Source organism: Chelonia mydas, chromosome 6 (genome assembly GCF_015237465.2).
Source record: "Chelonia mydas isolate rCheMyd1 chromosome 6, rCheMyd1.pri.v2, whole genome shotgun sequence".
Lineage (NCBI taxonomy): Eukaryota > Metazoa > Chordata > Testudines > Cheloniidae > Chelonia > Chelonia mydas.
The window spans coordinates 85,032,324-85,059,375 of record NC_051246.2 but is presented as its reverse complement, the minus strand read 5'-3'; the positions used below and the strand labels follow the sequence as shown (position 1 = coordinate 85,059,375).

General features: G+C 44.2%; 1 protein-coding gene across 1 annotated transcript in view; it reads right to left on the bottom strand.

Annotated features, from left to right (window-relative positions):
• AKAP6 (A-kinase anchoring protein 6) overlaps positions 1-27,052 on the bottom strand; it is a 413,166-nt gene that overhangs the window by 229,057 nt on the left and 157,057 nt on the right. The window contains exon 5 of the mRNA XM_037900577.2: positions 20,754-22,556. Coding sequence (XP_037756505.1) covers positions 20,754-22,556 — 1,803 coding nt within the window. The remainder of the gene's footprint in view (positions 1-20,753; positions 22,557-27,052) is intronic.

Sequence of the window (27,052 nt, the reverse complement as noted above, 5' to 3'; positions counted from 1 at the left end):
GAAGCACAAGAGAGCAGTACTAGTGAAATCACTATACTAGATCTCCCCCTCCTCCCCTTTATTTTTGGGCACACAAAGGAAGTTTTGACTGTAAAAGAATTGGTTATGAGGTCATGTGCTAAAAAATGAACGTTTAATTTTATTGCAAACAGAGAATGTTGTAAATTTACAAAATTTACAAAAAAAAAAAAAAAAAAAGAAGACTGACCTCACAAAGGGATGAGCTGGCTCTAAGGGCACTTCTATCACAGAATGGCATTAAGAAACCCCTTTGTCTAACTACAGAAGGACTTGCATTTGAGTCTCAGGAGGGACTCAGTCCTGCCCACTAGACTTTATTTTCAAAAGGATAAAAGTGCACTTTCTTTATAGGGAAAGGTAAGTCAAAGGAATCCAGGTACTCTGGAGGAGGAGACTGCGCAAACAGCCATCGTCAGTTTCATTGGAGCTAGACTCAGAGGCAACAGTGCAATCATCAGCAGTACAGATTATAGAACTCCCTAAGGAGCCAGATGCCACTAAGGAAAAAAATTTGTCTGTAGTACCCTCCAAACTTTGTGATGGCCAATAAGTCCACTGACCTCATAGGAACATAATGCTGATCAAGCATAACTTCAACAGAATTCTTCTATTCCTTTCATAACAATCCTACTTAATTCAGGATATGATAACTCATATTGCCAATTGGGAATTTAATGGAACCAAGCTAAAATAAATGCATGGAGTGATTAAAATATTTATTTTCCTACTTCACACTTGGCATTCATAGCACAGTGTATGTAACACTCAGGTACATGTTACTTTTTAAAAGGCAGCTTTTAGAAGTTGTTAGAAAGCATCATGCCTACAGGGTATGTTCAGCCAAGAAGAGTCGGATCCAAGAGTGTAATGCTTCTAATACGGGTCTTGTGTACACTAGACTATTTCTCTTAATATTTCCCATTGTTGCTACTAGAGCTACAGGATTGCTGTATAGCTAGCAACAGGTAAAGGGCCAGTATTGTCCAAAGGTGTGTGAGCTGCTGTAGCAAAGGAGCACTGAGAAATCAGTTGGGGTATCATACCCTGGACCACAGGAGTGGATTCCTCCCCTGAATACGATCAGACTTTTATGCTGGTGCAGTGTGTTGTTCCCTGTCTAAGAATGGGGCATCAATCAACTAGACACGTAATAGGTTGCCATATCTCTCCAAGCAGACTTAAGGGTATCGCATGAAGGTCTGGCGGAGTTATTTATGCTAGCAAATACAGAATGGACACTGGTGTATAGTGCAAACAGCCATTAATAATACAATGTTGAAAAGCTAAGTGTGCCGGCTGCAGCCCCAGACCATAGAGCAGTATTCAGCTGAAGCAAATACCAGGGCTATGCAGATGTACAAAGGACTGAAGGGTCTGCTCCCCAGGATGGAGGTTCCTGATAGTTTTCCTATCAAGGTGGTGTGAGAAGAGATCTTCATTTTCAGGTGTTGCGGTGTTCCTGAAGCCAGTGTGTCAGGCTATGCTCAAGTTTTACTCCCAAGTATGTGACAACTGGTCGGAATGGCAATGGCCATCCTTGGACATGGATCATGATGGGTTGATTGGCAAGATGATTGTTTAGATGGAAGGTAGTTGTCACCGTCTTGGTTTCACTGAGAATTAGTCTCCACTGCTAGAAGCAGGTTGTCCAAGTATCCATGTTTTGGCTGAGATTCCCTTTCTATCCTATAGCAATTGTTTTCCAGTGTCAGCCCTGAAGATGTCATCAGAATACACATACTTCTCAGCCTGTGTTTCAGGGAGGTCATATAAGGAGGCAAATCAACTGCCATCACATAGCACCCACCAGCTGTATGAAAAAGCTAAAGTAGACAAAGTGCAAAAATCGGAGCTCAAGTCCCCATCATAAAAAGTGAAAGACAAAAACAAACATAGCCTGAATGAGATGTCCTCCAATGGGGTCCTCTTCAGGCAAGGGTCACAAACCCTAGTGCTGGGGTCATCTCTCGAAGTGCTGCTCCTCCATATCTAGGGAATCTCAGCAGCCAAGAAGGACATCCTCCTTCATTTGGCTATAGAGCACAAAGCACACTTAATCTTGCTTTAGGAAATACCGCCTGCCATTGACAGTCCATGGTCACTTCCTGGCATTGCTGTTGTGTCTCACCTCCATCATAGGCAATACAGGATATAGCATAGTGGTAACTTCCATAGACGTACTTAAACCAAGATCATTCTTATTTAATTAACCATTAAAAAAACTTATGTAAAATGTTACTTGTATAAACACAAGTAAATACGATGAGTAGGATAGACAGCACCGCAGAACCTGACCCTGTATTAAGGACCGCACTGCTGCCAAATTACTCTTGCCTCCTAGCAGAAATAAGTTCGAGGAGAGGAGAATATAGCTGTATACTGAGAATCTTGTTCAACTTGTCCCCTCAGGAATGCTTATTCTCCACACTCCCCACTCCTTCCTTCCCCCTGAGCTCTTGAGAATAAAGGAGCAGGTGCCTAAGAGGCTTGAGACTTGCTTCCGCTCAGTGTGGAAGTCTATTTTCGTGCTGACATTTATCCAAACCCACATGAGGTCTCTACTTACACTTGTACTGGTGCACAACCACCTTGTAAAATAAAGGTCTAAATAGGGAGACTTGTGGCAGCGGGACAAGAGCATGGGTGGAATGAGAAAATAGTCTAGTCAGTCTCTGGGTCCCAAGAGACAGATTTTTGGATGCCACAATCACTCCATCCCCATTAAGCCTCTGCCAGATGCTAGAGGGCATAGGCATGGGAAGTAGAGGTGAGGGGGGTGCAGCAGCACTCCCAGGTTTTCCAGCCCGTGGCCCCAAGCCCCTGCCACCAGCCCTGCTGGAGCCCCGGGTCCTGCTTGGCCGGCAGCCCCGGGGGCTCTGCTGCCAGCCCCAGGGTCCTGACCACTGGCCCAAGGTCCTGTCCAGCCGCTGGGGCTCCGCAGGTTCCTCTGCCGGCCCCAGGATCCCGCTCAGCTGCCGGCCGCACGCACAGGACCTAGCTGTGGCCCCAGCCGCCTCACCCCTGTCCGTGTTTGTTCCACCCCACTCCACGGCCCTGCTCCCGGCCCCAGCTCTAGGGGGCAGTGAGAGGTGTGGACAGGAATAAGAGCACCCCCACTCCCAAAACTGTTCCAGCGCCACTGCTAGAGGGAACTGTGGGTGCTTAGCACCTTGGAAAATTAGTCCCATAGAGACTGGAGAAGCAGTCCAGAGGTGAAATAGCTTCCTAGTTTTTTTTTAAAAAAAGGACATTATTTTGGGGCACCATTTTTCTTATATTGTCTCATTCCAGATGAGGAGAAGATTACTATTTGTTCTTGATCTATGAGGTCCTGATCTTAAATTTGTTTTTCTACCTGTAATTGTGCGATCCTTTACTTAGGTTATGCTTGGCACCTATATAACAGCTTTTCTTCAAGGATTTCAAAGCATTTTTAAACATCTGACTTTTGTTTAAGTTTCACATTAGATCAAAATGCTGGATCACTTGCAGCAGGCTGGGAGTGCCATTCATGTGGTTTCCACCACTGACCTGTTCATTAAGCATTTCTGGTTTGTGCTCTTTATTATTTACGGGGCATATTAGGAACATGGCCATGAAAAGAAGATACTGGATGGGTGGACCTGAGCAGACTCAGTAGCAGGAGATCACAAAAGGATTTACAGGACAAGGGAAATAAGTAATAGGAGGAACCAGGGGCAGGAAGTAAGAGCAGGAAGTGATAAGGGGAAAAGAAGCATGGCAAGAGGGAGGAATCAGGAAAAGGAGAAGGCAGATGTCTGGGGAAAAGCACAAGGTGGGTCTCAGTTCTTTTTTTAGCTTGATAAAAACTAGGATACAACTCAGAATGTAAAGAAAGGTAAGGTGGGAGTGGAGGACGGTGGTAAGAACCAGACACAGTGAATGATGCCTCATATGCCACTGTGAATGCCACAATTCAGGATCTCTCTGTTCAGATATTCAGGAAGAAGAAAAGAGGTCAGTTTTGCAGACTCAAGTGGCTGGATAATACAGATAAGGATCTAAACTTTGGATGCTTAATCCAAATGAAACCTGAACTCTAACCTATTTGAATTTCATCTTCTCACCACATATTATCATTTTTGTTTCTCATATTTATCTGAAAATCTTTTTATTCAGAAACAGATTATAGCTAGGTATTTCTCCTGGTGCCTCTGGTTATCTTGAAAATAATTTTTATACTGTTGTGTCATTTTCCTTCCATGCTATTTTTCTTACCAGTGTATCTGACAGGTCTAAGCAGCTGCCAAGGAATAATCAAGTGTGCCCAAAATGCTGTACTAGTATGGGATAAGTTTACATTCCTGTTGTGCAACACCTTTCTGCTGCAAATGTGTCAGAGCATCAAATACCCAGAGCTAAGTCTTTTGTAGGTCTTATACTCTCATGTCCCTGTCTCAGCCAAAGACTAGCCAGACTCTACTGACCAGCTAAGAGAGAAGTAATGCAAATCTTTTTTAGGTCACTGTGACAAAGTTCCTCCTCTACCTTGGTGGGTCCTGTGCTTATCGGCGGATTTGCTCGCCTCAGAGATTCATGGCAGCCCTCAGTTTGGCCACTTTCGTGGCTCAAATATGCCATTCCCTCAGATAACCTCATCACTGGCCACCATGGGGAAAAAAGAGAAGAACAACCCCCGCAGTCTCTGCTAAGCTACCATGCAGGTCGCGGAACAGCCCAGAGACCTCCCCTCTGGTGGAACCCACAGTCCAGGTCAACTCCTCCTGTGTTTGATCAGGAGTTGGGAGGTTTGGGGGGAACCTAGGCCCGCCCTCTAATCTGGGTTCCAGCCCAGGTCCCCTGTGGATTGTAGCTGTCTAGAGTGCCTCCTGTAACAGCTGCGTGTCAGCGACAACTCCCTGGGCTACTTCCCCATGGCCTCCTCCCAACACCTTCTTTATCCTCACTACAGGACCTTCCTCCTGACGTCTGATAATGTTTGTTCTCCTCAGTCCTCCAGCAGCACGTTCTCTCACTCACAGCTCCTTACGCGCCTCTCCCTAACTGAAGTGAGGTCCTTTTTAAACCCAGGTGCCCTGATTAGCCAGCCTGTCCTAATTGATTCTAGCAGCTTTTTTTAATTGGCTCCAGGTGTCCTAATTAGCCTGCCTGCCTTAATTGGTTCCAGCAAGTTCCTGCTTGTTCGGGAACTGTCCCGTCACCTTACCCAGGGAAAAGGGATCTACTTAATCTGGGACTAATACATCTGCCTTCTATCACTCTTCTGTAGCGGGTGTAGGGATGGTCTGTCGTTCATTCTCCTGTCCTTGGATCAGGAGACGACGTTCGACAGGGTGGACCACGGCTATCTCCTGAGCACTCTGCAAGCGTTTGGCTTCAGACCCCAGTTTGTGGGTTTTCTCCGGGTGCTGTACGCCTCCGCAGAGTGTCTGGTCAAGCTCAACTAGACCCTGACCGAACCAGTCAGCTTTGGGCGAGGAGTATGGCGATCGAGCCCTTCCTCTGTCTCCTCTGCAGGAGGTTGACAGGGTTGGTGCTGCGGGAGCCGGAGCTGTGGCTGGTCCTGTCGGCATACGCCGACGATGTTCTCCTCATGGTCCAGGACCCGGGCGACTTGGTGTGGGTGGAGGCCTGCCAGGCCATCTATTCGGCAGCCTCCTCCACCCAGGTCAACTGGGTCAAGAGCTCTGGCCTGGTGGTCGGGGACGGCTGGCAGGCGAGCTCCCTCCCACCCGCCCTTCAGGCCATACAGTGGAGCGCGGGTCCACCGCTATATATCTCGGCATTTACCTCTCTGCTGGAGAACTGGCACAATTTAGAGGGCGGGGTGATAGAGCGGCTCCGGAAATGGACAGGACTACTCCGGTGCCCCTCCCTTCGAGGGAGAGCGCTGGTGCTTAATCAACTAGTCCTCTCCATGCTCTGGTACTGGCTCAATACCCTGGTCTGGGCCCCGGGTTTCCTGGCCAACCTCCGGACATCGATTCTGCAGTCCTTTTGGTCAGGACTGCACTGGATCCCTGCAGGGGTTCTCCATCTGCCCCTGGAGGAGGGAGGGCAGGGCCTGAAGTGTCTGCACACTCAGGTCCATGTCTTCCGCCTCCAGGCCCTGCAGAGGCTCCTTTATGGTGCAGGTAGTCCGGTGTGGAGCATACTGGCGCATGCCTTCCTGCGCCACTTCCGAGGGCTCCGATACGACCGGCAGCTCCTTTATCTCTATCCGAGAGGTCTTCCACGAAACCTCTCCGGGCTGCCGGTCTTCTACCAGGACCTCCTCCGGACCTGGAAACCGCTTTCAACAACCAGGTCCGTGGCGGCCACCAAAGGGGCAGATCTCCTCGCGGATGCCCTGCTACACGACCCCCAGCTTCGCGTGCAGGTGGCGGAGGCCCCCTCGGTGTACCAGAGGTTGGTCCTGGCAGAAGTCACAAGAGTTGGGGAGACTGGCTGGATCCCCTGACGCTCGCTCAGCGCATGGGGCTCTCCAGACTTCATACTCCCTGGCGCGTACTGCAGGCGGTGAGGGCTGCTTTGCCGCCCGCTGCTCGGGTTTACCTCGACTGGGTCCTAAGGGAGGGTGCGCCCCACCCACCCTCCACCCTAGGCCCGCTGGACCTTTTAACTGGGCCCCTGCCCCGTGGACCCAACCGATCCCCTCACCCCTTCACCATGAGCCGGCTGCACGAGCTGCAGCCGGTCTGCTTCCAGACCGCACCAAGGAAACATCTGTACATGCTTGTGCTCCACATCCTTCATGCCCTCACCCTCGTGTCCCGCCCTGATACAAAATGGCGGGACCTCCTGCCACCTTTGGAGGATGAGGAGCCCCGGTGGGCCAGCCTAGATTCCACCTTGGTCCTGAGGCCCGCCAGGGATATCAGTTGGCGGCTCCTTCACGGAGCCGTGAGCACGGGCGTGTACTTGGCGCGGTTCACCCCTATCCCAGACACCTGCCCCTTTTGCGGCATGAGGGAAACCCTAGCACACATATATTTGGAGTGTGCCAGGCTGCAGCCCCTATTCCGGCTCCTCACGAATATTTTATTACATTTTTGGTTGCTCTTTTCCCCTCACCTTCTTATTTCTGCACTCCCTATCCGCGGCCCCACAAAGTCATGGGATCTCCTGGTCAGCCTCCTCCTGGCCCGAGCTAAAATGGCCATCTATAAAACCAGAGTGAGGCGGTTGGCCGATGGAGTCTCCTGAGACTGTGGGGCCTATTTCTGATCCTCTGTCCGTTCACGTATCCGGGCAGAGTTCCTCTGTGCAGAGTTCCTCTGGGCGGTGTCCACTGACTCCCTTGACGCCTTTGAGGAGCAGTGGGCGCTGTACGGGGTTCTCTGTTCGGTGTCCCCGTCCAGTTCCCTTCGTTTGACCCTTTGACCACACTCCTGTCCCTGTTATTTCATTAGTTGTACCCCGTATTTATTTGGTGTCCAGGTTCTGTGGATCCCCCTCTTAGGCTGGGGGGCATCCGTTAGCAGTGGGCAGGCTTTGCCCGCCCACTTCCCGGATCCCAATAGGATCACTCTTCTGTAGCCTGACCCTGTCACAGTCACACAATCTTGTCTGACTCAATTGTCAGTCCTGGGGCCCAGTCTTGCTAACATTTGCCACCATGTAAATAGGGTTACAGATGGGAAGCTAATGGGGCTACCCATGGTACTAAGTGTTTGCAGGATCACACCACTAGGTTGTGACACATACCCACATTCCTGAACACTTTTGTCTTATATGGGCAATTTTACAGAATATTGAACCTTAGTAGAAAATATAGCAGCTCTTTCAGCACGAACAGTTCACACACATGAAAACTGCTTTTATTCAGAGATCTCTTACATGGATTCACTGATCCCTAAACCCTGCACAAAACTCAAATCCACAGATTTGAACAATGCCCCTCTCTGACCATCAGCTCTTTATAAAGTATGGATCCTGATCCAAAGTCTGTGGCTTGGGCCCATTTCTAATCAGTATTTTTCATTTTTAATAAAGCAACTGGATATTTTTTTCTTAAAATGCTGCCATTATAAACACTGCTGTTGAAGCTATTTATGCTAATACAAGGATACCTGGAGATATTAAATCTTTCCCTTATAATAATTATTTTAAATGTTGTGTTGGCAACTTTACTTTTTCAGACTCTTTCATGGGTAAAATATGTATTGGTTATTAGCTTAAGTGCACCCAAAGAGTAGCTAATCATCACTTGCCCATTTTCCATATTATATGTACTGAACTTACATATTTGGTTTTGTTCCACGCCCAGAAAACAAATAGTGTTTTGTTGCCATCATTCCTGGTCACACATAGCCTGAGTATCTGGGCTTTGTGCAGGCAGCGTGGTGAGCAGATGGGGGTGGAACAGCCCCTTTGCTGCTACTATTCCTACCTATGGTCAGCTGTTGCCCCTACACACTCTCTCTGCAGGGTTTTGGCACCAATGAATACATGTAAGTGTTGGTCCTATAGCCTCTCTTCCAGCCTGCCCCAACAATCCTCCTATACATGAGCATACTAGGAATTGGAATGGAGCCCCCTCTGTGGTGTGTAGGGGATACATAGCTCCCCAACCCACACATGGCTGCTCCACTCACCCTTCTTTTCCTTTTATGCCACTTTTCCAGATGAGGGTTGTTGACATGGTGCCAGATTGGTGTGGCCACACTGAATGAATGGTGTGAGCATAACCCTACATGACTTTTAAACATGGCTGAATGGCTGCAGAGGATCCTGGGAGCAGGTTCCCTTTAAGCAGAAGCAAATTTGATAAAGAACTGGCAAAGTCTGCATGCTCGATTGACATTGAACCTATTGGTCAGCAAATATGGGCCCATGCAAAAGTAAATATCACCTGCATAAAGTTCCAGCATGGAGCACAGGTCGACCTGGTTATAGTGACCTTACTGCAAGGACACCATGCAGAGAGCCAGAGTGAATGAATGATGAATGAGTAAACATGGGATGATCTTTGTTTGGTACCACCCCCAAGCCCCTTCTAAAACATTAATCTAAAACACACTGGGCATGCTTTTAAGACATGTGACTCCTTTGAGGAAAAAGAGTATAACAATCAAGCAAAGTAAATTGCTGTTGGTTGGGATTCCTTAATTGACGCTTGAAGAAGAAACACTGCTAGACAGAGTAGCCAAAACTCTGCTCCATGGGCTCGAGTAGGACTGTGAACCAGAGGGGTCTCAAAGCAACCAAGGCCTGGCCTCGAGGGAATCCGAGACAGACCAGACGGCTGAGAAGAATAGACCAGGAGCGAAGAAGTAGTCTATAAAATTGGTAACCACCTTCTCTGTTTGCCAAGCAGGAACTGCCTGAGACTAGCTCAGGGCCTGTTTGTGAAAGAGAGACTCGTTAAGAGGAATGTATAGCTCTTAATGTATAGTTCTTAATGTCTAACGTAAGAGTTAGGTGCTTAATATAACCCTTTACTGCTTGTGTAATTCCTTCTCAATAAACTGCTGTGTATTGCAGTTATTGTGGACCTTTTTCACTAGTATGACAGTGATCTGCTCCACCGGAAGCCAGTAAAGATCCATTTCAGGGGTAGTAGCGCCCCCTGTTGTCAACAAGGGTCATGGTGGCAGTGTGGAGAGTAGGGAGGACTGGATCTCCCCTTTCCTCCACAACAGGTTTCAGCTCCTCCTGCGGGATTCCCCAGCGTTCCCAGGCCAGCTGGAAGACATAATCCCTCCAGTGTGTCCTGGGTTGACCTCAGGGCCTCCTCCCAGGGGGACATGCCCAGTAGAGTTCCAAAGGAAGGCTCCTATGGTGAATCCTTATCAGGTGCCTGAACCACCTCAGCTGGCTCCTCTCGATCCAGCAGCTCTACTCCAAGGTTCTCCCCAGTCTCTGAGAGAGAGCCCAGCCACCCTGTGGAGAAACCTCATTTCCACCACTTGTGCCCATGATTTCGTCCTTTTGGTCATTACCAAAGTTCATGACCGTAGGTGAGCATGGGGATGGAGACTGACCTGTAAACCAAAAGCTTTGCCTGAGAACTCAGCTCCTGCTTCACCACCACAGATCGGTACAATGCCTACATCATTGCCACCGCCATACCAATCTGCTGGTCAATTTCACACTCCCGCTTACCATTCCTCATGAACAAGACCCCTAGATATTTGAACTCTTGCACTGAGGGCAGCTGCTCCCCCTTCACTGGAGACAGCAGGCTACTTTCTTCTGGGGAAGGACCATGACCTCTGATTTGGAGATGCTGATTTTCATCCCAGCTGCTTCACACTCAGCAGTGAAACGTTCGAGTGCACATCAGAGTCTGATGTGCACTCGAACATCAGTCTGAAGAAGTCTGAAGAAGCAAGATCCTCATGATCTCTGCAAGGAGCAGAGATGCCACCTCCAAGTCCCCGTTGGGGTTGGCGGAGTCCAATGCCCATATTGAATGAACTCAACTTAATACCAAGAATATGAACAGAACTCTCACTCTGAGAATAGAGGGACTGGCTAGCACACAAAAGCGGCACTGGCACCGCATACTCCCGCAACACTTCCCACAAGACATCTCAGGGAACACGGTCATATGCCTTCTCCAGGTCTACAAAACAAAGGTAGATCAGATTAGCAAACTCTCACAATTCCTCAAATATCTGCGAGAGAGCAAAGAGCTGGTCCATTGCTCCACGGCCGGGATGGAATCTGCATTGTTCCTCCTGAATCCAAGGTTCAGCTAATGGGCATAGCCTCCTCTTCAACACTCTGGCATAGGCTTTGCCAGGGAGGCTGAGGAATGTGATCCCCCTGTAGTTGGAACAGACCCTGTGGTCTCCTTTCTTAAAGATTGGGACCACCATCCTGGTTTGCTAGTCCAGAGATACCTCACCCGCCTTTCATGCAATACTGAAGAGGCGCGCTAACCTCAACACTGTCCAGTGCTTTCAACATCTCCGGGTGAATCTCGTCCACCCCGCTATCTTACCACTATGAAAGCACTTTACTGCTGTAGTGACCGCAGCATCAGAAATAGATCTGATCTCACTGCCTCCTGAAAGTAGGGCATGTCCACTGGGTTGTGGAGTTCCTCAAAGTGTTCCTTCCACCTGTCAATCTTCTCAGCTGAGTCAGCGTTTCACCACCCTTGCTGAGAACAGTCTGGGCAATGTCCCGCTGACCCCTCCTAAGGCAATGAATATTTTACCAGAACACCTTTGAGGCCATCCAGTAGTCATTCTCTGTGGTCTTTCCAAACTCCTCCCAAGCCTGGGCTTTCACTTCAATGACCGCCACAGCCTTAGCCCTCTTAGCCAGCCGGTACATCTCAGCCGTGTCAGGAGTCCAGTTTTCAAGCATTTTTTGGAAGGCCTCCTTCTTCGTCTTGACAGCTTCCCTCACCACTAGTGTCCACCAGCAAGTCCTAGGGTTGCCACCATGACAGACATCAACCATCTTCAGACTCCAGCTTTTTGTGGCTACCTCAACGATTAAAGCCCTGAACATGGTCCACTCAGACTCAATGTCCAAGACCTCACCTTGAATGCAGGAGAATTTCTTCTGAAGGTGGGAACTGAAGTCTTTCCTCACAGGGTTCTCCTCCAGACACTCCCAGACAACCCGCACTGATGATCTGGGCCTCCTATGTCTATCCGGCTGGCACCCCAGGCATCATATCTGACTCACCAAGTAAGTGGTTGACAGCTCTGCCTCTCTCTTCACTTGGGTGTCCAGAACATACTCCACTCACCCCTCCCCAGTAAATTGTACAAAGGGCTTTGCACCTTCTCTCCATGCTTGGCCACCTTCTAAGAGCTGAAGCTGACAAATGGCCCATGATATTTGGAGAGTGAACTACAGACAAAATACACACCCTCACCTAGTTGGTGTAAGAGCAGCTCTTAGGAATTTATTTTAACAAATGTCATTTATACTTTAAGTAGCTTTGTCAATAACTTTAAAGTGAAACTTTAAAGCAAGAAAGCACGGGACATTTTTTCTGGCAGCCACAAGTAGGATTAAGCCCTGATTTTGTAAAGAATATTACTGTAGGTTCTTAAATATTACCAACAAATAAATAAACTTATATTTGTAGCCAGATCCTATCACTACAGTTAAACTGTTTGCAGTGGATTGAGTTTACTTTTACAATGGATTGCACAAAATCTATAAACGTGCAAGTTCTATTTTGTAAACTTAAGAACAGTAGCACATTTATGCTATTGTTTCTTAGTTCAGAACATAAATTTCAACATTAATTTTGTTGCAATAAAATAAATTGCACCAAACATGTGTTACCATTAGAGGCTTCATTAAAGAAAAATATATTCTTTTCATTAGAGAGTACAGGATTCTGGTTTACAATTTATTTTTTACTATTACATTTTTAACAGTTCTGTATATTTTCATGTGTTTTGTTCATTTAAACAGGAAAGTATACTAAAAATCTGTCAAGCAGCTGCAGTAGTGAGAGATGGCCTCATGAGGGTGCTACACTACCATTTCTAAAAGGATTCTGAAATGCAGCAGAAAGGGCTAGGAGGGAAAAAAAACTTTTGCACTGAATTAGAATGGCACGTTTGCTTCTGTGTAATTAGTGAATATATTGACCTTCTACTACATCCTTGACATGCATTATATGACGACCATGAGTCACAAAAGAAATTAGAACCCTTAATTCAGCATTTCCTACTGAAATGGGGCTAATTGGTTAGTAAAGGTTAAGTGTGTCACCTCATAAGAGGAATTTAAATGATCTGACCCATGAACTTGTTTTTCAGGTAAGTTTTCTGTGTTTAAAACTAGAAACTGGCAGACTGGCGATAGGTAACTCTCTTTAAACAGTTGCAGAAACCACTGTTCAAGCACCACCATCTCTTATATTCATTCTTTACTACCCTACTGTCCCCAGTCTGAGTGGGTTGTTTGAACCTGAAACATGATGCAAGACTCAGGAAGTGTGAATGCAAATGAATCAAAATCAGATCTAATGTTAACATTAACACCTTTGCAGCAGAGAGGCAAGATTCTCATGTTAGTACATATTGGAGCCCAACAGATAGGATTGGCTTAAGACAGCACCTTGTGTTCCAAAATCTTAAATAAAAAAGAAAGCTGCTAAAAATTAAGTTTCGAGCCCTTTAGTTGGAAAGTTAAATTTCCAGTATCTGCCGGAGTCAACAGAGAGCCTGAAACGATACTGCTGGGAACTGTCCCGATTCACCATTACTGGCATGGTGTTTAATGCTGACAATTTAAAGCTCAACCCTGTTAAATGTTTCACTGTTGATCAAGTTTGCTGAAAAATAAGGATGAAGATCAGCTAAAGTCACTGCATACAAGACAGAAGAGGGTTGAAAATATTTTGAAGATTTATTCATCTCAGGTAAGTGGGGGTTGGTCTTGGGGAGGGGAGAGTTTGGAGAATACTGCTGCTTCCACCCTCACCTCCCCAATTCATCTTCTGCCTGGCAGGAGCTGCATATTAATTAGTGCTGATTCAAGGGAGCAATTGTGGCTTATTAGACTATCGCTGGCAGAAGGAGAAAGGGTCTGAGAGAGACCAGTCCTGAGAGAAGGAATCACAGGAGCTGAATAGTGAGAAGGCTTAGGCTGCAGTTCATGTATTTTTATTTTGGAATTAGCTAGCTTTTTGTTAATGAAACTAGAGATCAGAAGAGGTGACATTTTGACAACAGCAAGTGAATAGCTTGTGTTTGGACTTGGACGGAGAGTCTACCAATTTACACTTGGCAAAACACAACTGAAGTTTCCCAGACCTGTATTTTGCATCTGTTTAAATCTTTGTCTAGACTAGGATTTAAAGGTGTGTTGTTAGATGATAAACAAATTCTAACTCACACATTCCACAACACTAGTGTAACCAAAGTAGTGTATAAACTGGTTGCGTTAAAGCCTAGGCTCCTCTGTAGGCTTCAACTTGACCAGTTTAGAGCACATTACTGGAGTATATCCCTTCTTGTCTACATTAGGCTTTTAGATTATGTTGGAACATACTGGCCAACAGCTTCTAACCACACATCTTTAATCCTTTCCTCACAAATTAATCCCTTCTAGACCCTTGAACATTTGTATTGGTCTTCTCAGACTCCTCTGCAACTTGTAGACCTATTTAGGCAGTATTATGTTACAAAGGTTGAACAGACTGGTGTTTAATTTAGTCCCAAGTTAGTAGCAATATATTTTTAATACATATTTTTAAAAGAGTCTGATTATTGTCACTGCACTGTATCTTTCTGTAATGTCTCATGATTCCTAACAGCTAGCTGCAAAAATCATAACCATTCAGTAGCCTGAATATCAGAGGTAGGTGTATCTTCTTACTCTTTCACGTTTGACAAATGGGAAAGTGACCCACTAGCTTTGCTAATTCTTGTCTTCGCTTCCTTAGTGAACTGGCCATTAGCAGATATTGTACTTCCACGATAGACAAAGATATGAAATCTTTCATACTTTTCTTCATCAGTCATTCATCTGCCAGCATAGATAGCACTCTTATAACTCCATGATTTTGGTCTTCTGCGTACTGATACCAAGTCCCACCTTGGCCATTTCTGCTTTCATGCTCATAGGTAGTCTTTTCATACCGTCCAGGCTGGTATGACTGTATTGTCTGCAAAATCTAAGTGTCACAATTTATCTCTTATCCAAAACAATACAAGTGACCTTAGCAGCAGCCGTCACCCTTCTTGTCACGAAAATCTATAATAATACAGAAGAGAAAAGGGGATAATATGCAATATTGCCGTACACCAGTAAGGATCTTAAAACATTCAGTGTCTGTGCTCTCTGTCCCAACATGGCATATAAAGTTATCATACAAAACTTAGACCAAATTAACAATCTTTGCTAGAATTCTGTAGTGTCTCAAGATATTCTAGAAGGCTCCTCTGTGGACACTAGCAAACACTTCTGTAAAATTAAGGCAGTTAAAACCCATCTATTTTAAGCCTTTCTCAGCAAGTCTTTTCACGGTGAAATTCTGGTATGAACATGATGCACTGGCTTGAAATCCAGCCTGTTCTTCCCTGAGTACTTCATCAACTTTTTATCCTATTAAAAATGACAACACAAAACACTTTTCCAGGTACAGGTAGGAGTGTCACCCTTCTCCAGTTATCACAAACAAAGTGGTCCGCCTCTCTTTTTAGGGATTTTACAGATGACAGCTCTTCTCTAATCTATACGACAGTTCTCCTTTCCCCAAACCATTCTGACCAATGTGCACATGGAGTTCACCATCACTTCCTCCCAGCTTTTAACATTTGAGCATCTATCTCATAGTCTGGTGCTTCACCTCTTTTCACTCGGTTTATAGCCTTAATTACTTCCTCAAAGGCTATTACTTCTAGTGATATAGGTATGTCGGCTATTTCTTCACACCTCTCAATTTTGCATTAGTGTTCTGACTCATTAAGCACAGCCTGGAAGTGTTCCATCCAACAGGCTCTCAGTCCTTCCTCTGTGATTAAAATCATACCATCTGCAGCCTTCACAATACCACAAAGTTCAAGAATTATGATGTCAGCTGTTTAGATACTAGAAAAAGCTTTTTAGAATCCCCTTTCTTATACACCTCATCAGGTTCTCTTGCTTTATTTTCCATTCATTCTCTTATCTCTTCTGACTGATCTTTTAACTTCCTTGTCTTTTTCCAAATATTCTTGTTGCAAAATAGCTCTTTTACTGCTGTCTCGTTCATGTTGAATTCTTTTCTTCAATTCTTTCCTCTCTTCAACAAGCCTCATGTATTTGGTTGGAGTCATTCTTCTTTCTTAGTTTTTCTCACTCCCATTGTAAGCCACAGATACTTCTTTGAAAAACTGCCATTGCCAGTGTCTTTAACTTTTCACATCTATTGCTAAGTTGCAGCTTGAAACGTGCCTTCCCTGCTATATCTACTAACCTTTCTAGTATCACACATACTCTCCTTGTGTGGTGTTACTTTCTTTAGTTTTATTTTGATTGTCCCAATAATAAAAAATGAGATAGGACAATGCAATTGCCCTTCCAGCACTGTTGTACACCTGGAAAACACTGCAGATGGTGAAGGTACACAATAGAAAGATGAATGCATTCCAACAGCGTTCTTCCAGAAGAATCTTGGAAATTCATTGGAGAGATTATGCAACCAATGTGGAAGTGTTTTGCTGCATGGATCAGTAGACTGCAGACTTAATAATCAGACAGATGGCCATGGTGGCTTGGCCATGCCATCAGACTACCGGGAGGCAGAAGCACAAGGTATGTCTCAAATTGGATCCTACGTGGAGGGAAGAAAAGGCGTGGAAGACAAAGAATGACCTATTGCAGGGCAATAGAAAAAGATGCTGCCATCACGGAGCCAACTTAAGATGGAGTCAAACAGGGCTGGCTCTAGGTTTTTTGCTGCCCCAAGCCCCCCCCCCGCTCCCCCAAAAAGACTGACTGCTGCCAAAGCCAAAAAAAAAGCCGGCCCTGGAGTCAAACATCTTGCTCTGGACAGACTGCAAATGGACAGTAGACAGGTCACACTGTGTATGTCTACACTAGACCTGGAGGTGTAATCTCCAGCTTGGGAATAGATACCTGTGCTAGCTTTGATTGAGTTAGCATGTTAGAAATAGAAATGTAGCCACAGCAGTGCAAGCAACAGGACAGGCTAGTTGCCCAAGTACATACCTAAAGTTTTAGATGGGATTGTATTTGGGCAGCTAGCCTATCCCAGTGCTCACACAATGGTTCCCCCAGTGTTCAGAATTAGAGATGGCTTTCAAAGCAGGATAATATCAATATCAAAATGACTACATCACACATTTGTGTCCTGTTACAAGAAGTGAAGATACTTTTTCAATACACTGTAGAAACTACTCAGACCACAGACGTGTTATGTCTGCCTGTTCCTGCCTCCTTCCCATAGTCTTTTCATTTCCAAGGTTTCTTTATTCTTTCTCTTTTTTGCCCTCAGCCATTATAGGGGTGCACACCTCTGTCTTGCCTTCTCTTCATTTCCTTCTCATTCTCCCTCAGCTCAATTAGTCCATCCATTTTTGTTCCTTATCTGTCATCTACTACCAAGACCCATCAATCTTATATCACCAACCAGTTTGTCACTCGTTTCAGTCCTTCCATCTCTTGCCCTGATGTCCACAAGCCTCTCTGAACAATTCTTTGCATCATCCTGGACCCTCTATTAAGTGATCTTCCCCAGACTAATCTAGTATCAGTCCCCGCTCAAATCCTCAATGTATTCTGTGCTTCCCTCAGCCCATCCCTGCCCATCAGCAACCCCAGTTCATCCTCTGGCCCCAGTCCTACCTATACATATCCTTTCCCTAATTAATCAACAGTCTGCTCCCCGCTCATACCTTCCAATCAACTAATTCTCTTCACTCCTCCCCTCACAAACTCCCATTCAAATCCCTACCCCCACCTTTCGTTTTCCCCTCAGCCTCTCCAGTTACTTCTCTGGCCTCCAAAACACATTCTGCTCCACCAAGCCCATCAATCCATACTCTGCAACCCCACAGCTCAATCATCCTCTGTGATGACCCACTCAATAAGTGATCCTCCCATGCAGCATCATCCCCCCAATCTTACCTCAACAGACTAATCACCTCTAGTAAGGTTTACACTGTGTTCCCCTCTCCCTAGTACCCACTCTTCCACAAAACTGATAATGTGGTTCTTCCCCCACACCCTCTTCTCAGCCAAATTGATGTCACGTCCCCCTCCCAATTATTTGGATGGGGTCTTTACTCTTTGCCCCACTGGAAGGTCTCAGGCTCAATCTAGGATCTGTGGTTGTGTGAGGTTGGGAGGGGAACTATCCTGTGAGAAGTGTTCCCCTGCCTAACCCTGGCAGAATCAATGGAGCATGTATCCTGCTCTCCATGCAGAGTCTCAGGAGTGTTCATTACTCAGCATGGGAGCAGTCACAGCAGCATTCTTCTCTCCTTAACATATGGTGAAGCACCAGGCAATCAACGGAGATCTGTTGAGCAGATGCAGCAGGTGAACCACAGGACAGCTGCAGCTCAAGATCTTCTATCTACTGCAGAGATGGGGTCTACATATACAAGCTTCTTACATCCAGGGAAACCAGGACAGTAGGCAGACTGGCTGAGCAGTAAGGAACCTTACTTGGGAAACTGAACCAGTATGTTTTCAGTTGCATAATCCAGAAATGGTACCTGAAACAAGTGAACCTCTTTGCAAGCAAATCTCTCCAACAGGAAAGATTTAGCATTTTGTTCCAGATACTGGTGCGCGTGCACACACCCCCCCCCTTACATCTGAAAAACAGACATATTGTCATGCATGTGCAAGCCTTGCAACAGTGCTCCCCCCCCTCCGAAAAAAAATTCTGAGACAATTAGTGACCATTTCACAGTATTCTCATTTAGTATGCATGACAGTATCAGAATTCTCAGAATTCTGATTATTGCTGAGTGGAGGTTGTTGGGAAAAAAAAACCTAATAAAAAGATTTGTACCACCAAAATACAAGAAATATAGAGCACTTTGTACAATAAATTTTCATATTTGGTTTCAAAAAGTTATTTCTGAATGTACTTGGAACTGATGCAGAAATTCCAATGCACCACAGAATTCAGGGGTCCCATGCTGCAGACATCAAAGGGCCCAACCACAGAATTTTCATTCAGCGTGCCACAGAGGACATGCTAACAGCAAACCTTGGTACAACAACTGACCTTATCTTGGATGCTAGAGGTATGGGTGAGGCAAATAAAGAATGTACACGTAGCAAATGATGATGTGAGGAGAGTTTTCTCTATGTACTTCAAATTTTTAACAATATTCAATATTAATAAACTAAAAAATATTCTGTGCTCAATTAGCTAGTAATTTGGCCAGTTCGAATCAAGCAGATGTTGTGTGGGGGTGGAAAGAAATATTTACACCATGTCAGTATCTGGGCAAAATTTATCTGAATAATTTGTAAGTATGTAGAAACATGTTTTCCAGATTTCTGGAAGGGCTGAACAGCCTTGGCATAACTGGGACAGAGAAGGAGGCGTCAAATAAATTATTTAACATCGGTTCAACAAATTTCTTACTGTGAGATCAGTGCTAGGTTCATACCAGTTCAAACTATCTCCCATTGTAATGATATATCCTTGAATTTCTTTTCATCACACTAGCTAAAATATTGCTTCTATTCATTTCTCGGCTGCGGTTCCTTCAAAAAGAAGGACTGACTTCATTGCAATTTTATTTTACAACAGCCATAAATGAAAAGTATTAGGCTGCAAAGCTACATCATTAGAACTGGTTCCATCAGTCTTTGGCTGTCCTTAATGAAGCTGTACATTCAGATTTCATTCTCCAGAACAAAAATGCCACTCACAAAGGAATTACTGAATTATTGTTGAAATGAGAGAGAGAGGGAGAGACCGACCACAGAAAGGTGAGGTAATGACTGAGGAGGTGGGAGCCTAGAGTGGAGCCTCTTGCTGAACCACAGCAGGGGAATGCAGCTGCCCTGAACTCTGAGACCACCAGCAGCCTGGAAGGAAATCCTATCTCCTTCAGATCTGAGTGTTCGAGAGGGACGATAACATTGGCTTGGGGACAGTAAGGTGGTGATACATGGGAAAACTTGTTTGGAGCAGCGGAAATAATAATGTTATCTCTGTGCTAAGTAGAGCAGGGACAACGTCGGTGGGAAGAAAATCACTTCAGGGAAGATAATACACTACAGGATAAAACAGAACATGTTACTACAAAGGATATAGCAAAAATCAGGAAACCTCCTCCCTCATCTTTGAACCAGAGCCACTGAATTAAAAATTGGCAGTGTACATGAAGTGCCACTTCATTCAAACATCACTGAGATGAGTGTGTATGCAATTAATTACCATCCAACTTGCTTTCCTAATGTCTAGTTTATTTTGTATTACATCCAAAAGTGGCATGTAAGTGTACCTGAATCTTAGAAGTGTTAAAAGCTCTATTGACAGAATGATTCTATGCCAAGCCTGAAAGCACCAACTCAGGTAATTAGTGTTTTCTAGTATTGGTGACCAGATGGACATGACCTACAATATGAATCATTACTAGAGCTGTGCAAATAATGGATTTTTTCAGTTCGGAGCCAAACTGGGGTGGGGGGTGGGGGGAGGGGGAATCTTGAACAATTCTAACTGAAATTTTTAAAAAAATAGGCAAATCAAAAAAAAAAGTTTTAAAAAAATATTTTGTATCAACTGAAACATTTCCAGTTGACTCAACAATTTTGGGAGGGTATTCAACTGATTTGGAGTCAAACTAAATGTTTCAGTTTATTCTATATGCACTTCCTTCCCTTCCCAAGTTTTTCATTTTGATTAGGCAGTTTCAGGCTCTTTTCACTGTATGAGCATGCTTGTGCATGTTTTAATTGGCCTGATTTGAAATTGAGACACTGTTCTGAATCAAAGAGTTGAAATGAATAATTTCAATGCTTTTGAATTTTTTTTCCCCCGCAATCAAAGCTATTAGTCAAATTTGACCCAAATTCAGCTAACAGTTTCAAGGCTTTAAAAATATATATTTTTTTGTCAAAAAACAATTAGTCAAAAAAATTTGTCCCAGATCTATTCATTACAGTGGTCACTGTTGGTTTTTTAATGAATAAAAGTTCTAAGTATATCAAAGGAGATGTTATAAAATAGTAAGAGATTTATCATAAAAAAAACAAAACAAAGCCCCTTCATTTATATATGGTCATACCACTTGTGAAGAACCGACACATGAGAACACAGTTAATGTTAGCATTTGCCTTACCTCAATTTTTTCCCATATAGTTTCATAATTGTCTTGGTGTTGTATATCTTGCATCAATTGTTGAATTAAAGCTGATCTATTTGAGGCAGAGGTCTCATTTTTCTCAGAGGACTCAATCACTACAGGCTTTCCTGACTTGTCTTCTATGTATTTTTTAATGCAAGATGCAGGCACACAAAGCTCTTCATCTGAAAGAATGTCACTCAGAGGCCCAGATTCAATGCTGTCACCCAAAGAAGATACTATGTCACTTGAAGAGCTTGGTGAAACCCTACCCATTTTTTTGTGCTTCTTTTTAATCTGATATGTTGGATACATCTCAGAATCTGAGTTCATTTCTGACAGTTCCCAGTCATCAATGTTTTGAATGGTTTCTCCTCTGGGTTTCTGTGGCAGTAGTTTTGTTAAATTTTCTAACTTCAAAGCCAATACTTCAGTCTGTTTGAGGTGTGATGGAAGTGCTAAATATTCATCGGAACCATACCAGGCTTCAACAACTTTACCATTTGTATTATCATAATTTGGTGATGATAGGTAACTCTTCTCGCTCCTATTTCTTGGGAGAACAGGTGAGGAGGAGATAACAGGTCCTGAGTCAGTTGATGATGCACTTTCTTGGCTATGAGTTGGTGAACTAGATTGTTCATTTTTACTTTGGGACTGGCCATTCGGTTCTTTCTGATTACAGGTATCTGATGATGTGGAAGCAGAATCTGTTTTTGTACCTCCCACAGATTGAGAGTTACAGGAAGGAATTCCATTTTGTAGAGCTGAACTCCCTTTTTTATTCACCTGCTTTGCTGAAGCTGTGTTAGATATACCCACAGGTGTCCTACATGATGTCACCTTCTCAGGAGTATCATGTGATTTTTTGTGCCTTGGCTTTTCTTTCCAAATGTAACAATTAGACTTACCTAGACTTATGGAACTTTCCTTAAAGTGATTGTTTATTGTGTACTCAAGGCTTCTATCACCTATTTTATGTAAGCAATCATATGACTGACTGACAGCAGAGAGACTGTTAGTGTAAGATGATTGTAAAGCCAAGCAAAGCTTGGACCTGTCTGGTGGATCTAATAATGAGGGTGTACTTCTACTCATTTCAGTCTTTAAACTAAGAGAGACAGGTTTTTTTGCATCACTGACTTCCATATCATCTTTAAACACTTCTTCTTTTAAAAACAGACCTCTTTTTGGCAATGTAGGCTGTGTGGGCGAATCCTCATTGTAGTTAAAGCAGTCTCTTATTGACCTCTTGGGAGTTGAGTTTTCACAGTGTGGATGCTGTTTGCTTTTTGCACCAAGATTGTGCAATGGACTATATTCGTGTTTCTCTAAACTGGAAACTGGTTTTCTGTCAGCTGATAAGATGCCATCTTCAGTGCAAGATCCTGTACAGAGAGATGACTTCCCAGAAGGAGAAAACAGTGAAAGCTCAGGTGATGTGTTGCTGTCTTTGCTTTCTCCCTTATGTTCTGTTGAAAGAGGTAAATGGGTTTCTTTCACATTAATGGCTTCATTGCACTTGGAAACAATGGAATCAGTTGCTACTGCAAGTAATCCTACACTTTTGATAAGCTCTGGAAAGTCTTTTTCCATCTCACTGTAGTTCCAAGACTCAAGTGGTTTTGCATTAGTTTGACTGGAGGTCATGTCACCCAGGGCACCAAGCAAATCCTCACTAGGGCTGTAGTCAGACAGTTCAAATGCAGTAATACCACAATCCAGGGACAAGTAATTTTGAGAGCACTTGATAGTTAACTGTCCTGAGTCATCCACTTCAGTTAAAGAGTCAAGACGATCCTGAAACAAAATAAAAAATAAAGACCATTTAAAAAGGGATTTCAGTTTTAGTACTATTAGTAACTATTCACTAGTGAATTCTTAAATCCAGTATACTAAAGGTCACAAATCCAACCAGTGGCAATGTATTCTTATATACAATCTAGAAAAGCAGTTGTTACTGAACTGCCACAGAGCTTTGTACAGTACATTGTAAGTGAGTGAACTGTTCTACAATATTTGGGAATGAAAGCACAGTGGAATGGCCAAGTGTTAATCTGCACATAGAAATGTTTAACTCCGACATGATGTCACCCTGCAGAGTACTGCAAATTGTAACTATCCTGAAGAGAAACTGCTCACCATTGTCATGGTATTGGTATGATTGTTATTGTGTTTGCAACTAAAAATCAAAGTCTCTGTTATACTCATCCTCAGAGAAACCAATGCAAGAGGGACACTGAAACTCCACAAAATGGACCTCATAGAATCTCCCAGTACTAGTCACCTTGAACGGGAGGGGATTGGTGGGGTCAGAGTGGGCAGGGGGTAGAAAGTATCTGTGTCCAAACCTGGTGAAATCTGTGATTGCTGAAACCCATGGATACAGAAATATCCACATAAGAGTGCTGCTCCTCCAAGTCAGTCCACAGGCCTCCTACTGATTGTCAGCATGGGTCTTTCAGACGCCAACTTGCCATTGGCAGAGTTTGCCCACATTTGCACAGTAGCAGCTGCTGACTGCACCTAGCTTCATGCAGCATTAACTTCTGTTGACTATCCACTGGCATATCCACAAGGTTAGCTGAGGACAGTACTGTAGACACAGCCACAGCTTCTGTTCACAATACCCTCCTTCAACACCCTCCAGTCACAATCCCCTAAATATTGCTCCCCCATTCTCAGAAGCTGAGGGAGAAATCCTGCTAGAGCACTAAGATTTTAAGCATCGAGACAAATTTGTGTATAAAAAAGTACTTAAGAGGGTTCTCAGACTTAAGTGGAGCAGGCAAAAAAAGGAAATATTTTAGAATTCTAGAAGCAGCCTGACATACCAGCAGTCACAACAAAAATTACATTTGCTTTACAGTTCGCTATTTCCACATTGTTTTATAACTAATTTAGGGTTCCAGCATCTAGGCAGGAGTCAGCTATCTCCCAATTTTAATGTATATATTCAAATTTGAATATTTGACTAAATACCTCAATATCATAGGTCCAAATTCTGTTCTCATTTACCCTACTCTATATCAGTTGAAGTCTACTATTTAGATCAGTAAAGATGATAAATCACTCCAGCTAGGTAAAACGACAAACAAACTAAAAAACCATGAAAGCAAACATTTACTCAAGTGCTGGCATTAGAGTGCAACATACTGTTTAACACATGCCATCCTGTCTCCGCCTCAGAGCAAAGCTATTTCAACAAATGACCCCCCCCCACACACCCATAGTCCAAACAGCTGCAGTCTCAACAAAAAAGTAGCCTCGTGGTTTGCCTCCTACCTTGAGTGCCTGCACAATACTAGTTTTGGAGTCCCCCTCATCAGTAAGGACACAGTGATTTAATCGTTACATTGTTAGGTCCACAACCAATAACGCTTGTGTTAGCCAAAAAATAAAAACTAAAATAATAAAAAACCCTTAAAAACCTTTAAGTTAAAATGTTCTTTGGAGAAAGCTGGTTTGGAAGATTTTAATCTGTAACCTAAATCTGTGGACTTTTCTTAAAGTCTTTTATGCATTCCAGTCATGTGAAGGGCCAATTCAGTGACTGGTAAGTCATGAAACTGGTGTGTCTGCATTATTCATGAACAATGTTGCATAAAGTCATTAAAATATGTCCGATGAGGAGGTCAAAAAAAACAATATTAACTAGCTTAAAATGTATACAGCAACCACTGAAAACATACTCAAATTGTTAGGGTGGGAAATAGGTATCATGCTTGTGTGGCTCCATGCTATCATTAGTACAGCCCTGCAAATCTGCGGATATGCGCTTTACATCCGTGGATGTGGATATCCTCTTGATATCTGGGGATGCGGATATCTGCAGACCATGTTTGCAGATCGGATGCAGATACAAAATTTGTATCTGCACAGGGCTCTAATCATTAGTCATCCATTTTATTAAGCAATGTTTAATTTTTAGTTTTAAAAAACAGCAAATCACTGCAATTTAAAACATTTTGCCTTTCTTTACAACCGATCAGCAATAAGAATCTAAGGTTGAGCATTATAGAACAAATAATTTCTTAATGGGATACCATTAATCTGGAAATCCCATTCCACTCTGTAAAATTAGTACCGACTATTGTTACATGCAATCACAGAATCATAGAATATCAGGGCTGGAAGGGACCCCAGAAGGTCATCTAGTCCAACCCCCTGCTCGAAGCAGGACCAATTCCCAGTTAAATCATCCCAGCCAGGGCTTTGTCAAGCCTGACCTTAAAAACCTCTAAGGAAGGAGATTCTACCACCTCCCTAGGTAATGCATTCCAGTGTTTCACCACCCTCTTAGTGAAAAAGTTTTTCCTAATATCCAATCTAAACCTCCCCCATTGCAACTTGAGATCATTACTCCTCGTTCTGTCATCTGCTACCATTGAGAACAGTCTAGAGCCATCCTCTTTGGAACCCCCTTTCAGGTAGTTGAAAGCAGCTATCAAATCCCCCCTCATTCTTCTCTTCTGCAGACTAAACAATCTCAGCTCCCTCAGCCTCTCCTCATAAGTCATGTGCTCTAGACCCCTAATCATTTTTGTTGCCCTTCGCTGGACTCTCTCCAATTTATCCACATCCTTCTTGTAGTGTGGGGCCCAAAACTGGACACAGTACTCCAGATGAGGCCTCACCAGTGTCGAATAGAGGGGAACGATCACGTCCCTCGATCTGCTCGCTATGCCCCTACTTATACATCCCAAAATGCCATTGGCCTTCTTGGCAACAAGGGCACACTGCTGACTCATATCCAGCTTCTCGTCCACTGTCACCCCTAGGTCCTTTTCCGCAGAACTGCTGCCTAGCCATTCGGTCCCTAGTCTGTAGCGGTGCATTGGATTCTTCCATCCTAAGTGTAGGACCCTGCACTTACCCTTATTGAACCTCATCAGATTTCTTTTGGCCCAAACCTCCAATTTGTCTAGGTCCTTCTGTATCCTATCCCTCCCCTCCAGCGTATCTACCACTCCTCCCAGTTTAGTATCATCCGCAAATTTGCTGAGAGTGCAATCCACACCATCCTCCAGATCATTTATGAAGATATTGAACAAAACCGGCCCAGGACCGACCCCTGGGGCACTCCACTTGACACCGGCTGCCAACTAGACATGGAGCCATTGATCACTACCCGTTGAGCCTGACAATCTAGCCAGCTTTCTACCCACCTTATAGTGCATTCATCCAGCCCATACTTCCTTAACTTGCTGACAAGAATACTGTGGGAGACCGTGTCAAAAGCTTTGCTAAAGTCAAGAAACGATACATCCACTGCTTTCCCTTCATCCACAGAACCAGTAATCTCATCATAAAAGGCGATTAGATTAGTCAGGCATGACCTTCCCTTGGTGAATCCATGCTGACTGTTCCTGATCACTTTCCTCTCATGTAAGTGCTTCAGGATTGATTCTTTGAGGACCTGCTCCATGATTTTTCCAGGGACTGAGGTGAGGCTGACTGGCCTGTAGTTCCCAGGATCCTCCTTCTTCCCTTTTTTAAAGATTGGCACTACATTAGCCTTTTTCCAGTCATCCGGGACTTCCCCGTTCGCCACGAGTTTTCAAAGATAATGGCCAAGGGCTCTGCAATCACAGCCGCCAATTCCTTCAGCACTCTCGGATGCAACTCGTCCGGCCCCATGGACTTGTGCACGTCCAGCTTTTCTAAATAGTCCCTAACCACCTCTATCTCCACAGAGGGCTGGCCATCTCTTCCCCATTTTGTGATGCCCAGCGCAGCAGTCTGGGAGCTGACCTTGTTAGTGAAAACAGAGGCAAAAAAAAGCATTGAGTACATTAGCTTTTTCCACATCCTCTGTCACTAGGTTGCCTCCCTCATTCAGTAAGGGGCCCACACTTTCCTTGGCTTTCTTCTTGTTGCCAACATACCTGAAGAAACCCTTCTTGTTACTCTTGACATCTCTTATCCTTATCATACTGACAGAAATCACAGAAATAATGTATTCTTCTCTATTCTCTTATTTATTTACTTGTCTTACGGATTTGATAGCACTTTAGGTATAGTAAGGTCACTGTTTTGTTGATGGTTAGTTGCACTCCTGTCTCATTATGGAAGTACTGACTAGGATGGCCACTGCCCAGGTAGAGGCCACTGCCCCTTTAAAAGTCTCATTCAGGCCCCCCCCCCCAAGCTCAGTCTAGGCAAACACAATAAGTGGCTTTCGTGAAGCCCAAATTTATGTAGTAAGATCACAGAGCTGGTTTGTTGCAACCAAACCCTTGGTGGATCTATTTACAGTTCTGAATCATCTCTCCCTGGGTAGGTGGGAAGAGTCC